Source organism: Phaethon aethereus, assembly GCF_964289735.1.
Source record: "Phaethon aethereus genome assembly, chromosome: 3".
In the NCBI taxonomy this organism is placed as follows: domain Eukaryota; kingdom Metazoa; phylum Chordata; class Aves; order Phaethontiformes; family Phaethontidae; genus Phaethon; species Phaethon aethereus.
The window spans coordinates 112,223,679-112,239,030 of record NC_138576.1 but is presented as its reverse complement, the minus strand read 5'-3'; the positions used below and the strand labels follow the sequence as shown (position 1 = coordinate 112,239,030).

The window sequence follows — 15,352 nt, the reverse complement described above, 5'->3', positions numbered from 1 at the left end:
GGCATGTACCTATAGCTTATGACTGTAAGCTGTGTTACTCTTGAGAGTAGCCATCAGTCAATTGGATAAATGCCCTCATAGCATCTTAGAGGGAATCAGTATTTGTTAGTCACCAAGATGACATTCATACAATGGTGCAACAAGGAACAGGTTCAGGGAAAGTCACTGCAAAGTCAGTAATATTTCAGAATTTCTACTAACTGGTCTGACCACAGATGTAAGCATGACAGCCTGGAAAAAAACAGCTTTGATCAGTTCTCTCGTAGTACACAGATTCAGGTGGTGTGGTCTGTAGATCACAGTTTAGCATTTTTGTAAAAGCCACAGTTCTGGTCCTTATAGTTCACATCTTCTCTCCTAGCTGGAAATAACATAGTTGTTTGTGCTGCCTTGCCCAGGGAATACTTGGGGCTTATCTTTTTTTTTTTTTTTTCTCTTTCTTCTTCTTTGTGGAATCTCACATGGAAACTATTTTTCAGAATGTTTATTCCCTCAAATTTAGATCACCCTTTCTGAGGGTCACTTTAGTAGTCTTCCTGTAGTAGCCAAAAATCATAATCCTATTGCTCCCTAGGTTCAGATGGTCTAGGAAAAAAATGAATAATGTAAGGGGTATTACATGGATGTAATTACATTATGAATGTATCAGGAGCTTTAATGCCTTGCATACAAATCCTCTAAACTTTGGAAGCTGTTCTGTACAGTTCTGCCTAAGGATCCTAAAGACAATAACCAAGCAAGTGACCTGTGCAAACTGAACTCCCCTGCTGTGAGGATACCTGCCACAGAAGGGTTTTGTGAGAACGCAAACTACAGATGGGGTTTCCTACATGAACTGTCGTATGTAGAGTGCACGTGTGCCCAAGAGCAGGGGTTTAACGAAGTGCGTTCACGTCTCCATACAATGATATGGGAATACCACTTTCTCAAACCTCTCAAGAAATACAACATCTGGCAAGGCTAACACTTCTCCTGGCTTAGATTTTTCATTTTAAAAGAAAGAGCGTAAATGGGAGCAAGTGGGAGGAGACAGCTTTGGAATTATTGCTGGCTACTGGTCTCCTACATCCCAGACACCTTTATTTCCTAATGTGTTCATTGTGGGAGAACAAGGAAGTTTTACTAGTAGTTTTTCCAGAGGCTGTCTATTTCTGAGTAAATTCTATTGTGTTTGAAAACATGCAGAGGTTTTGACTTTGGGACTGGATTATTATTATTGTTATATGGATAATGTGGGTTAATTGAACCACAATGAAGCTAATAGCACTGAGGAGCCAGTATATCTGGAACATGCACAGTAGCCTACTTAATGTCTGCAATTGTATTGCAGATTGATTCCTCCAATAGAAAAGGTGAACTAAAAAGTTTTGAAAGAGGACTTCAAGTCTATAACTTCTACTACTATAATCTTCTACTTAGATTTAGATGAAATGTGCTTTTAAAAAAAAAAACAAACAAACCTGCTTTGAGATCTTTGGTGTTTTAAATAGGAATATTTCAAATGTCAAGTTTGATCTATTTTGGTCAGAAGTTGGGCTGGTTAAATAAGTCAATAATCTTACATAGATTACTGTTTAATAGCAGCACCTGCAGAACAATATCTTCAGGAGAAGTTGCCAGACGAAGTGGTTCTAAAGATCTTCTCCTACCTGCTGGAGCAGGATCTGTGTAGAGCAGCTTGTGTGTGTAAACGCTTCAGTGAGCTGGCTAATGATCCAATTTTGTGGTAAGTGAAAAGCTATTCCTCATTATCTTGAGAAATATTAGATGTGCTGCATGAGGTGCCAGTACAATAGAAAAATTGAAATGTTGGTTGCAATTAGTTGAATTAAAACCAATTGTATTTTAATATGTCTGGTTTACTTAAGCATTATTTGTTACTTATGAATATCTGATTATGTGTGTTAAACAGTAAAACTTTTGATTCTCTAGTAATGTAGATACTAGTTAAATAATGCTTGATTTAAAAATCAGTGAGGCATTCCTTCAGTAGCCACTCCTTTCCTTCTTCACCTCTCTCACCATTTTCACGCTTTTGCGGGGATTGTGTTCCTTTATGCAGAAGAAAAAAAAAACCATATTTCTTAATGTTAAATGCAAGTTTTGTCTAGTATTACTTAGAATTTTTTTGGTTGATTTCATTTTTGTCTGGTTTGTGGAATGGTTGGATTTCCCCCTTATGAATCCAGCCTACCCCTAGGTTATTGAGAGCTTGGATAAATGGGATCTAAATTTGCATTATTTTATGGGGGAGAAAAAATAACATGTTTAAGAGAGTTTTGGGGATGTCTTGTCAGATGAATTAAAACTTCTGAGATTCAGTGGCATCTTGTAAATCTGGGCTTAATATCAGGAGGCTCAGACACTGTAATTATTTGTATTCTGGCACTAATCAAAAGAATCCAATTGTGTGCTTCGTTTGCTATTTTCTTCTTTTTAAGCCACTGTAATCTGTCCACTGATGAACTCTTCTTGAAATACAGTACATCATTTGTTCTCTGTGAATGCATTTTTTCAGCCTTTTTTTGGCAAGGTGAGGAAGAGATAGTGGCACACTTTGTAGTAAGTTTTATTATCCATATGCCACTAGCTTTCTGAAGTGTTAAAGTAATGCAGAAGTTACTATAAAATTAGGCTAACTCCAGAGCGTAGCTAACTGCTTAGATTTCTTCATGGAAATTGCATGTTCAACTCTCGTTGCTTGGATCATGAAACACATGTCAAAAATTTTCTTAGAAAAACACAGAAGTCAGTCCAACAGAAAAATTGTTTTGGAAGTGTTTTAAAGTGGTTGGTACTGATCTTGGTCAAATTCACTGTCGCAGACTGGCAGATGCTGTTGGGGAAAAAACCCACCAGTTTTTAACATTTGGTGTGTTATGTTAAAATGGAAGAGTAATAAGAAATACATTAATTTTCTCTTCTGCTTGATACTTCTGCTCAGGAAAAGACTGTATATGGAAGTATTTGAGTACACTCGTCCAATGATGCATCCTGAACCTGGTAAATTTTATCAGATTAATCCAGAAGAATATGAACATCCAAATCCCTGGAAAGAAAGCTTTCAGCAACTGGTAACAGTAGTATTCATTTATATTCTGATTTAAAGATGGTTTATAAAAGTAAAAACCCCAACTTCTGAGATGTGGCTGACAATGGTAATTATTTTGGTTTTAGACTTTAAATAAGATGATGGGGCTGAAGAGGTGGAGAGAGATCCCTGTATTGTGTTATGCATTAGAGAGATATCTGAAGTTTTTTCTTGTTTTGAGGCATACTTTAGGGAGGGCACATCATGGTAAAGTGGAGTGCTTGAGCATCCAGATATTCTATCTTGGGTTTTCATTATGTTTTGCATCAGTGAAATTCTGAGGGAGAGATTGTCATGGTCTGTGGCTCACAAATAAACTTAAAATATATTGTTGTCGTCATATATTATTAAACCAGCATGCATGCTGGTTATCGGATTCATATGCATCTTCCTCTAATAAACCAGACAGTATGTTAATAATGCCACTTGGGCTTAAATAGTAATATGGCTGACATGACTGGAGCTAAACAATTTACGTTTAAGGCATGCAATTGAACCTCTAAGTCAAAGTCTCAAAGGTATTATAAGAATGGCTGGACATGATACTTGAAAAACATAAGTGAGAGAAATAAATATCAAGGTGAGTGTGCTACACAATGCTGCATATAATTGGTTAGTGAAATTCTGAAGCCTGTTGAGGACAAATCCTTGACTTGGCTTCTTCGTTCATTATTCAAGGTATAGGATTCAGGAAAGGTATAGAATTTTTTTTTTTTCCTTACCTATATATACCTTATATATATTTCTTTTCTACAAATGCAATTTGTTTTGTGTCAAGCTGCTAGAAAATCAAAAGATGGAAATAAAGAGCATCTATTGTGGGGTGGATAAGGTACATGAAGCTTTTCAGGCACTTCAGAGGCTTCTGGCTGTGTAGGTATGTTAGCCTCTTGGTTTAGCTGACGACTGTCTTAGGATCAGGCTTTTTTGGTGTTGCCATTTCAAATTGGGTGCCTAATATGGGAGGTCAGAATATGATCCTTAGTTCCTAGAACAAACTGATATCAGCAAATAGCTTGCTAATTAGTGGATTAGCAGATCTCCTGTCTGTGCATTCAGATCCACTGATCTGCAAGCTTATCGTAAACTGTTTTCCTTGTTTCAGTACAAAGGAGCACATGTAAAGCCAGGTTTTGCTGAACACTTCTACAGTAATCCTGCAAGATACAAAGGAAGAGAAAATATGTTGGTATGTGTCTAGAACAGTTCTTAAGAGTATTTATATAATTTGCATGGATAGTTCTCTCTAAACCTGTCCTTTTTCTTCTAGTATTATGATACCATTGAGGATGCTCTTGGTGGAGTTCAAGAAGCTCATTTTGATGGACTTATCTTTGTTCATTCTGGTATATATACTGATGAATGGATATATATAGAATCTCCAATCACCATGATCGGTGCAGGTATTTAAACTGAAATCGTTTGTCTCAAAGTATGACTTGTGTTAATTACCACCTTAATTTCAAAGATACTCTGGTGTATTAAATATCCAGTATAAATGCCCATCTTTCTTCATCAGCCTAGTCAATAAGTATTTTCTGTACAAGTGTCAGAAACTAAAAAGTAGCTGGTGCTTCTGACTGAAGTACTATTGTCTGCTTGTTAGTTCTTGGAATAACTTACCTTTTTATTTCGTTAGGAGAAGAAAAATCGTGTTTGTCAGGAAGTATACATGGTTACATGACTGCAGCTGAAATTTTCAGGTGGTTCTTGTGAAATTTGTTTATATATAACCTATCTCCAGAGTAGAATCCAGCAGTGGGAGCAAGCCCAAATTAGTATCTGTCCCATTTTCTTCAGCACTGTAATTCCATCTCGAGGAAGGAAATGAGAGCATCCAACAAAGATTCTGAGACTGGAGGTTCTTTCTGTCTCCCAACTCTTCCTCTAAAGGAGAACCTTTATGGAGAAGGAAATAAGACTTTCAGAATAGGAAGGGTTTAGGAAGTTAATATAAAATAATATACCTGGCTGCAAATTGTGGTGCTTGTGGAGATGTTTGGTTTTCCTGTCCCCACTGTGAGCATACTAGTCCCCAGTATTACAATAGCATGGTAAGAATTTAGACTGTCTTAATGTTTGGTAGAGATCTTGGTTAAGAGGTGTCAGACCTCTTGCTCCTGTGGTAACCCAGAATTGAATTGTCTGCTGCCTGCATTTTCTGAGATACTGTCTGTCTGGGTTGGTTGGGGTTTTGGGGTTTGTTTTTGTTTGGGTCTTTTAGGTTTTGGGGGGCGGAATACCTCTTTTCAGGTATCTATTTATTCTGCGTACCAACTGTTTTGTTCTTGAGTGAACCTATTCTGGCACTTCTTGCCTGGGCTTTGCAGCTTGTCCGTGCGAATGATTTTGACCAGTGCAGTCAGATTATTCCAGTGTTAGTCTTAAAACTTGTCCCTGCAGATCTGCAAGATGCAGCTGCGTTAGTATGTCAGTTTGTTGGTTCATGACTATGTTTCTGAAGCTAACGTCCTGAACATCCCCACTTATAGTGCTTTGGTTTGTGTTGTGGAGAGGTTTTGGAGCACAAACTGGATTCCTTTTGCATGAGACTAATCTAAGAGACCTATTCCTGGAATACTCTTATTGCATTCTAATAGTTGGTGTGTGTTCAGTCACAGAGGGACTAGACTAGGACTAATCCAAAGTCAAAGTCTCGTCTACCCTCCCTGTCCTGCAGTGCATGTGGTGTGGATGTCTGATCCTCAGCAGTCTTTCACTCCAGTACCACTGCCATTATGCTGCAATGCTTGCTAATGCAGATGTGGCCTTAGACAAATAACAGAATACCCCCGGCTTCTGTTTCAGATAGGGGATGACAGTAATAGGTGCCAGTACAAACAGGGCAAGTCATTCGTGAAGTGTTTTAAAATCCAGAAGAAACTGGATCAGCACTGTCCTAAGATACAAAATTTCTCCATTACTTCATGAAACTTGAAACGACATCTTTGATATCTGGTTAAACTTCTGCATGTTCTCTGTCTCCTTTTAAGTTCTGAAAGACCCTCTGCTTTCCCTTCCATTGGAATTAACTGTTTTTCCGAATAACTTGGCTTATCTTAACTACAGCCCTTTTAAAATCAGAGGATCTGCATTGTGTGTTTTTGTAACAGAATAGCTGTCTTGGGGATCAAAACCTCCAAGAGGAATCCAAATGCTAGATGTATTTACATTTCAGTTTCTGGCACTGCTGTCTCTTCACTTCCTCAGACTTTCTCCACTGAATGGTCAGTGACATTGTAGAGGGAGTCAATTTTCATTTGTCTGGAAAAGAAAACAAATTAAAGTGAACCACTAAGCCTTGGAGAACTACCTCTTCTCTGTTCAGTCTGGCATGCTTTTTAGAATGGTAGGATTAAGGCAGCACCAAATCTTTCTGCAATTCTACTCAAATTTCTTTAATAGTTTCTTTTGCTGACTTCTGAAGAAGCACAGTGTTATTAGAAAGGCAGCTTTACATACCTAAAGCTTTCAAGAATCTTCTGCTTTTTCATATAAGCAAAATGTTCTCACAGAATAATGCCTGGTATTCTAGGTTTGTTGTCCTGTTTAATTTTGGCGTTCAGAAGGAAGCCTTTGGAGGTATTACTATTACTGGGGCTTACCTGAACTGTCAAGTAAGAAGCAAGAATAGGGGTCCTGTAAGGAAATTGATGCATCTGGCTCAGTGGACAGAAATACCTATGAATGCCTTAGAAGAATTCTGTTTTCCAAGGTTGGGGAGGGGTTGTCAGATTACCACAGGAATACAACCTTTCCATGGAGTGCTCATCTCACTCAAGACACGAAGTCTTGTATCTTAATAGCTGAATTTCAGCAGTTTTACAGACGTGTCCTGATCTGAGAATCTTCGCTGAATATATTTTTCCTGTATTTCAGGAGATACAGCTTTCACTTTTTCCCTTTATTTTCCATTTGACTTAAATAATTTGCAAGTAAGTGAAAAAGGGATTATTGAATGATTTTTTTCCAATCAAGAAAAAACATTAGTAAAAACAGTAAGAATTATTATTGTAATTTTAAGGGAAGAAAAAGAATTTAAATGGTAAATACTGTCATAATTTGGTATTTACTTTTGAGTGCAAGAGGACTTGCACGTGCCTGAACTGTTTCAATACCATTCTGCATCTTTGAATTGAAAATTCTATTTTAGACTACTTTAGGACTGTGTTCTTTGGACATTTTACAGACTGCAATAACTAAAAGGGCCTCTGCGTTTTTTGCCTGATATGATTGAACAGGGTCACAATTATTTCCTGCAGAATCTAGTAATTTTTCTATTAATGCACTGAAAAGTTAAATTGTTTTATTCCTTTTGAGGAATAAAAGAATTCTAAGGCAACATCCAGTTAATTTTTAATTCTTTAGGCAGTCCCTTATCATAGGCTTTCTGCTAAATTATTTCTAAATGGTCTCGTCTTGGTCCTTAAACTGAGTGTTAATTCTGATCCCATGGAACACGATTCCCTCAGACTTCAGCAAATAGGCTTCTTCAGAGCTATGTTTTGTTTGATTGTTAAATTAGTGGCCCTTTTCTTTCTTTGCCTTTTCTTATACTGGCTTCTCTCTTCCAAAGTGGCCTATGCAAAAAGCTGGAATATAGAGTTCTCTGAATACTTCTTTTTCAAAGATTAAATAGGATGTTGCAGAGAATTTCTGTTATGCTTTCAGAGTGAAACCAATGCTTGAGCAAGTCCCCTTCCCTCCTCAGCCTTTTCCTGGGGGGAATCTAAATGCAGTGATCTTACTAATTGACGTGTTCCATAATGTGCATTCTGGGACCTCCCAAACTCGGAGACCTCTAAAGTAACTCATGTGCTTAGAGGAAGGAGATGTCTGCAGAGAACATCATCCAAGTGCATGGCAAACACTTCCAAGCACAATACCACAAATCTCTCTGGATGCTCTGAAACACTATCAAACAAAGCAATGTGAAGTGCAACTTTTCCTTGCCCTCTTAAGAGGGGAATGCAGTTGTGGTACTAATTTATGGCTCTTATTTTCCTGTTTAGGGCTCTGTTTATTTTCTAGTTTTGGTTTGCCTGCAGTACTGCAGTGCCATTCTTTCTCAGATGCTAAAGTGTACTGTTGTGTATATACCAGTGCATTTGCACCATGGTGAAGAACAGTTAATTATATAGAAATGTTGCCAGGCCACAGAAAAATACTTTGTATGATGACACAAGTCCTCATCACAGCCTCTTTTAGTTGTTATGTAGTACTTAGTGAATAGTGGTATGAAGAAGAGCTAGACTACCTTAAAATATTTGCAGCTCTGCAGTAATGAAAGCAGAGATCTGGCTTTTAGATAGTGAGAACAAGCTGGATAATGATGTAAATGTTGCTTCATTCTGACTGGCACCTTTCTGCCTGAGTGATAAAGAACAGGACATACCACTTGTCTGTACTAGTGTCAACAGACAACAGAAAAGATCTGTGTGTGAGAAATCCTGTGTGTAGGCTCTTCGATAAAATACAGAATTTAGGGCAAATACCTGGTCACATTTGTGTGTCTCGAGTTGGGAATGGTTTGAAATTGCCATCAGATAAGTGATCTGCTATAATATGTGAAACTTCCATATTTACATTTTGTGTATTGAGGAAGGCTTCTTCTGGCTTGCATATTTAACATGCAGTTTTGAATCGGACAAACTATCCTGCTTGTGAATGAAGTATTGTCGAATTTATACCAATGTAAGACTATTGTTAACTTGTGCTCCCTCTGCTGTCTGTTGCCATACCAATGTAAACATTTCCTTCCCTTGGATTAAGGATAAAGAATAGAGCAGAGCCTTGCTGTTAACACAGGAAATCAAATCAGATGTTATGGGAACCTGCAAATTAACCATTTTGAAACGTTCTGTACATACTTTCAGAAGTATAGTTCAATCTAATTTTATAAGATTTTCTTCTAAAGAGTAATGAGGATACTAATTCAAAACTCTGAATCTTACATTTGATAAGTGTGGGGAGTTCACTCATAGGTCATGAGCAGATTACGAAGCAGTTGTTTAAATTGGTTCAAATTAGTTATGGAATGTATGTATTTAGCTTTAATAAAGGGTTTAGAATACCAAAATAAGTTGTACTTAGTAGCAGAATTACAGTCCTTCTAGACTGGAATCCATGTTTAAATTGTTAAGTCAATTTGTAACAAGTAGTAGTCAAAAAGTAGCTTTGTACAAGAAAAGATTTTTCTCATGGCATTAGATATTAAATTGGTGCAAGAATGTCTTAAAGTTCTTCACTGTCTTTGAAACTTTCTGGTTTAAGATTCTTCCGACATGAAGACTACTTATGTGCCAAGAATAGTTTTCATTTTCCTTTGTTGCTTTGAACAGAATTCTTTAAGTCTTGAGGACTTTTTTGTCAGTGGCATAAACTGAGACTTTATAAATGTCTTCTTTACAGCACCTGGAAAAGTAGCAGATAAAGTTATAATAGAAAACACTAGAGATTCCACCTTCGTTTTTATGGAGGGTTCTGAAGATGCCTATGTTGGATATATGACAATCAGGGTAAGAATCTCAAACTTGAGCAGAGCTTTTAATAATATAATTTTAATATCTGAGCAATTAAATAAATACTACATTTCTGTGTTGTCTTCCTTTTTCAGTTCAACCCTGATGACAAATCTGCTCAGCACCACAATGCACACCACTGCTTAGAGATTACCGTGAACTGCAGTCCAATTATAGATCACTGTATTATTCGAAGTACTTGTACGGGTTAGTGGGCTTTTTATTGTTTGAAGTTAACACTCCGTTTAAGGTTAGTAAACTAACCAGAGCACATGGAAGCTGCACACAAAGTGATTATGATCACTATTGGCATATTTCATTGATTGATACAGGTGATTGTTACAGGTCTGCAAGCCTTATTTGCCTTGAAATGGCATTTTTACAGGGACTTCTTTGTGTCCAAGACTGTGATAATGTCCAGGACTAATGCTTAGTCTTCTATTTGAATCAGTTCGGCCTCTCTGGGCAGTTAGTTTAAAACCTGAAAAGTGGCAGTTTATATAAACTTACTTGGTTTTGGTATATGTAGGTGTAGCTGGCAAGAGGGCATTTGAAAGAAGCATACATAGGACTTTTACATTAAGTTCATTGCAATATGCAGTATTGGGATTGATGGCATTATGACACTCATGAGCTGTGACTGCTACGCTAAGTTCACTTTCCTGTCAAGAGTGGAATGATTTGACATACTCAAAACATGAGTTCCAAGCTATACGTGCAGAAGAAATGCATAGTGCGGAAAGTTAGACTCATTTCACCATCGGAGATAATGAGGAATTTATACCCCGATTTGGGCAACATTGGTAGTCTCGATTCAGGAAAGAAAGGGTCAGAGACAGTGGAAGTAAGAGGCTGCAGTCATTGGCAGGAAGACATGGCAGTTCACAATCACTAGGCACAAAACATGCAAGTTTAACATGTTTGAACACAAACAGATGAAATGGAGTTTGGAGTGTCAGAAAGAAGAGGTACAGGAGAGTTAAGATATTGTCTTTGCATGGAAATGGTAATATGAACTTCATATACCCAAGTTCAGATAGTGAAATGGAATGGATCTACACAGCAGGCTGTGCATAAAGGCTGCTTAGGTCAGCATAAAGGCAAGGAAACAAGGAGATCTTCAACTAGGTACCAAAACTACACTCTTCTGGTACAAACCAAGGAGGAGGGAATTCTGTAGAGAACTGTAATAAGAATGTTGGAAGGATTCCTTGTCTGTGCTTTGTAGAGGGAGATACGCTCGCTTTTGGAGGTTTCAGGCTATACAACACTACTTCACTTTTTGTTAAGGCAGCTCTATGGTTCACATCATCATCTGTTTTATTTGAGACCTATCAGCTAATCTGTGGAATTTTTAAAAACTGAAAGAGAGGAACAAAGGACAGCTAGCTGCTCTCAGTATCCTGATTTCTTTGTTTAATGCTAAATACTGTGAAATTGAGTATATGAAGAAAATTTGTTCTAGAAGTTTCTATATACCAATACTGGGGACCCTGATAACAAATGAGAGGAATTACATTAATTTCTTGGACCTCATTCAGCTTGGCTATAAAAGTAGTTTGAAGAGCTGCATGGCTTCGTATTGAAACATGTTTCTATAGATAAGCTAGTAGATCTTGACGTTTTTGTGAAAACTGTTTATTTAAAACTAAGCTTTGATAATTTTTTTCATGACCACTTTTCATTATGGAAAACTATTTGTGAGAATTTTGGACTTTTGCCCTTTCAATACTCTGGATTTCTGAATTTTTGCTGTGTTGTATTGCTGCTTTTTTCCAAAGTTAAAATTTCAGGTCGTTTTTGGATGCTGTTTGTAGGCAGTACTGTCATCACTTATTATTAATTTTTATTGACTTTTTAATCCTATGAAGCCTTGCTATAGCCTGCTTGGAAAGTACTGAGTGTGTGTGTTTTTTTAAAAAAAAAAAAAAAAAGGCAGTCTGCCAGAAAAGGCATTTACTGTTTCCAAGTCAATGACATCTCTGAAATATTGATCCATAAGCATTCAAAACCTCTTTCCTAGCACATGGTTGATACCCTTTCTGTAGATCTCCTAATTGCATTAAAGCATATTTCTACATTACATCATATGTGAAGTTCTTAATGTATGTAATATGTAAAGATCGGGCGATGTAAGTGCGAGTGATTTAAGCTTGAGGTTTCTTGCTGCCAGTCCAAAGCATCTTTGAAATATTTTAAAATAAAGTTTAAATGGCAAGATCCTGAGTCTAGAGGTTCTATTGCATCCATTGTAGAGAAAATCTGTATTAGCCCTTACCTGGATAGATAAAACAAGAAGTGGATGGCAAGATGCCCTTCTCTTTTTCTTTTTTTTTTTTGTATTGCTTAAGTGTGTGCAATCATTATATTCTGAGTAAACAAAATAAAGCCTAAACCAGTAATACATGTACTTGGCACTCTAAAAGGACCAATTTCACACAATCAATAATGAAGTCCAATGAAGTGAGTCAGAATAAAGACTGCTTTCATTTAAATAAGCAAAATTTGATAGAAGTATTCTTTTAGAATACCACACTGGGTTCCCAAAAATCCACAGTTCCTTGGTGTCACCAAAGGAGGTAGATGAAAGGGGAGTGAAAGCAATTATGAAATATAAGAAATGAAAAAATCAGAAGTTATTAGCAATTAATATAAATAGGAAACTAGGAATTGCAGGAAATTGTGGGAACACCACCCTCCTGCCCCCAAATACAGACATCCCAGCAAAATACCACCCTACCCCACAAAGAACTTGAAAAACAAGACAAGATACAATATCTGTCTAGAAGTGACAGTGATTGCATCTTAACTTGGGGAAGAAAGCGAGTTTTAGCAGTGATGCTGATCCATCATAGATATGGAAGAATTTGAATGGCAAAGTGTTGTGTAATTTTTGTTCCATATTTAATGAGAATAGGCAGGAATGATGAATGTGCTCATACCCTAAGGAGATAATGAAATATGTTCCACTCTTGACAGTAACTGTGGATGAAGTTAAACAGCTGTAAAAATATACATTCTAAAATCATGCAGGAGTTTAAAAAGAACTGGCCAAGAAATCTTCTGGGCTCCTATTATGTTATCAACAGTAACTTGAAACCTGGGTGAGGTGGTGTTTGTCCCTGGGGCATAGGGCATGGGGGAGACTGAACAGGATGATGTATGGCAAACAGTGCTGCCTATTGATCCTGGGTAGAATAATGAGATAGTAAATGCAGGGGTTTGGTCAATCAAAAATTTAAAATTTATTATTAAAGCAAACTAATGTGTATTTACAGAAAGTTGTAATGGTTGCATCACACTTTTAGCATTTTTGGTTACTTCCTTTGACTAAAAGAAGGTAGCAGTCCTGGTATAATTACATAGACCCTTGAAAAATATTTGATTTCACTCTGCAGTGCCTTAAAACACCAGAATTTTGCAGCATTGCCAGAGCACACATTAAATATATGAAAAATAACTTGTAGGGTAATTATAAATGGCTTTTTTGTGGCTGTTTCAAAGATGACTTCTTGACTTCAGGCCACTTCTTCAAGTCATTGATAAAAATGCATATTGATGAATTTGTAGATGATGAAGACTTAGGGTGTTATTTATAACCAAGAGGATGGGTTGCTACACCCTTTTTGGAAGGTGGAGCTGTCAAACAATATTCACAGTAGTGTGGACAAGTGTGAAGTTACACACACAACTTGCTTTTTTTCCCTAGTTTTAAGTGATAAACCTCTATCCTGGGAAGCCAGATTCCTGGAAAAAGCTTAAAGTCATTGTGGGTGAACAGCTAAATACGAGCCCTTGTGTAGTCGAGTGGCCAAAAGAACTAACGTGATCGTTAGTTATACTTGTGGGAATATTGAGCAGAAGTAGAGAGACTGTATTTATGCCTCTGCTTAGTCTTGCTTCAGAATAAAGTGCCCCTGGTGTCCATAGCAACATGTTGAAAATTTAGAAACGGTTCAATGAAAAGTCATAAAAGATAAGGCAGGAAAAATTCAGTTGTAATGAAAAACATACTGACCACTATTTGTTACTTTATCAGGGAGAAGGCTGAATTGCTTGCACTAAATACATGCATGCATTGAGTATGGCATACAGTGGTATAAAGAGAACCAGTAACTCTCCAGCGTCAGCATCCAAATTCAGATGAGAAATTAAGGTGTAAATTAACGGGGTAACAACTCTGTAACCAGTTAACAAGCTTTACCGTGGTTTCTAAGTTGTTGGAAATACTCAAGTCAGAATTAAATGTGTTTCTAAAAGATATGTGCTGGAGTTCGTGCTACTGGAATTGAAGCAGGAATTAATTCAGGGAATTATTATAGCCTGTATTATTCATAAGATCAGACTAGACAATCAAAATAATTTCTTTAGGATTAAAAAAAAAAAGCTCTGTAAATGAGTCTATGAATTATTGAAGTATAGTCTTTGTGGTGCTATGCTAGAAGGTAATATGAAAGCTTACTAATAGAGCATGTACTGGCTTGCTTATTTGGTGATGTTTAATTGCGGGGAAGGTGTGTTATGTAGGCCAGATGTCCTGAGATGAGATCTCACCTTTCTGAAATCACTGTGAATCTGCCATTGATTTTTTTAGTGGCTGCAGAATTTCATCTTTTCATCCTTCAGGGAGTTGAGCTGATCTGATGAATTCCCGAGCAGTCTGAGTCCTAGCTGCCTAAAAAGAGTTTGTTTTCTGGGTAATGGTGTGGTAGTTGAAATGATCCAAGGAGCTTTGTAATGCAGCAGGGAAGAGACCTGTTGGTTTCTGATGTGTAGTTCTGTACTCAAGATTGTGCTCTTTGTCTCCTGTTCATCTTTAGTTAGACAGCATGTCTTTATATGCTACAAAATTATTAGTTGTTTGGGCCCTTTGAAGTAGTGGCTTATGAAAGTTTAAAGGGAAGCAAAATAAGGCAGTAATTAGCATAAAATTTTATTACATTTCTGTTGTCCTTTGTTGTGAACAGTCAGTATACAGTCCGCCTAACATAGGGAAATAGTGAGAACTTTTATAAGCATGAATTATTATGTAAACTACTGTCTATTTTAGCAATCATACGCAGCTGCGTAACCTTGGCAGAGTGATTTTAAAGCAACTCCTACCTCGGTTTTTTGCACGTGCAAAATGATGACATTGGTGTTTTTCTGCCTGTGGCTTGCAATACTTTGGCACCGTGCACACTGAATCTTTTTTAAATATCAGTTCACACTAACTTTTTGAGCAAGAGCACTGCCAGACTGTTTATAAATACACTATGCTTTGAAGCTATGGTAACTGTACTGTTTTCTTCCAGTTGGCTCTGCAGTATGTGTTAGTGGCCAGGGAGCTTGTCCTACTATTAAACACTGTAACATCAGCGACTGTGAAAATGTTGGACTCTATATTACAGACCATGCACAGGTATTTTCCAGTATCAATTTCTTTACTTTGATAAAATTGCTTACTGTTCTTGATTCCCATCTTACTTTACATTTTTATTTCCCAGGGAATATATGAGGACAATGAGATCTCCAATAATGCGTTAGCAGGGATTTGGGTTAAAAACCATGGAAATCCCATTATCAGACGGAATCACATTCATCATGGACGTGATGTTGGCGTTTTCACTTTTGACCATGGCATGGTAATGTATACATTTTCTTTTGAGGAAAGAAATATAGGTGTTGCATAGCTAAAGTTTGCATTTCACTGAAGAAATGTTCTTTTAAATATGCTTTTACATGTGAACAGATGTTTTAA

General features: G+C 37.1%; 1 protein-coding gene across 1 annotated transcript in view; it reads left to right on the top strand.

Annotated features, from left to right (window-relative positions):
• Positions 1-15,352, top strand: part of FBXO11 (F-box protein 11) — a gene marked incomplete at both ends in the record, with an annotated part of 75,574 nt that overhangs the window by 43,829 nt on the left and 16,393 nt on the right. Inside the window, 8 exons of the mRNA XM_081997797.1 lie at positions 1,582-1,726; positions 2,945-3,074; positions 4,197-4,280; positions 4,362-4,494; positions 9,503-9,609; positions 9,708-9,819; positions 14,907-15,013; positions 15,099-15,236. Coding sequence (XP_081853923.1) covers positions 1,582-1,726; positions 2,945-3,074; positions 4,197-4,280; positions 4,362-4,494; positions 9,503-9,609; positions 9,708-9,819; positions 14,907-15,013; positions 15,099-15,236 — 956 coding nt within the window. The remainder of the gene's footprint in view (positions 1-1,581; positions 1,727-2,944; positions 3,075-4,196; positions 4,281-4,361; positions 4,495-9,502; positions 9,610-9,707; positions 9,820-14,906; positions 15,014-15,098; positions 15,237-15,352) is intronic.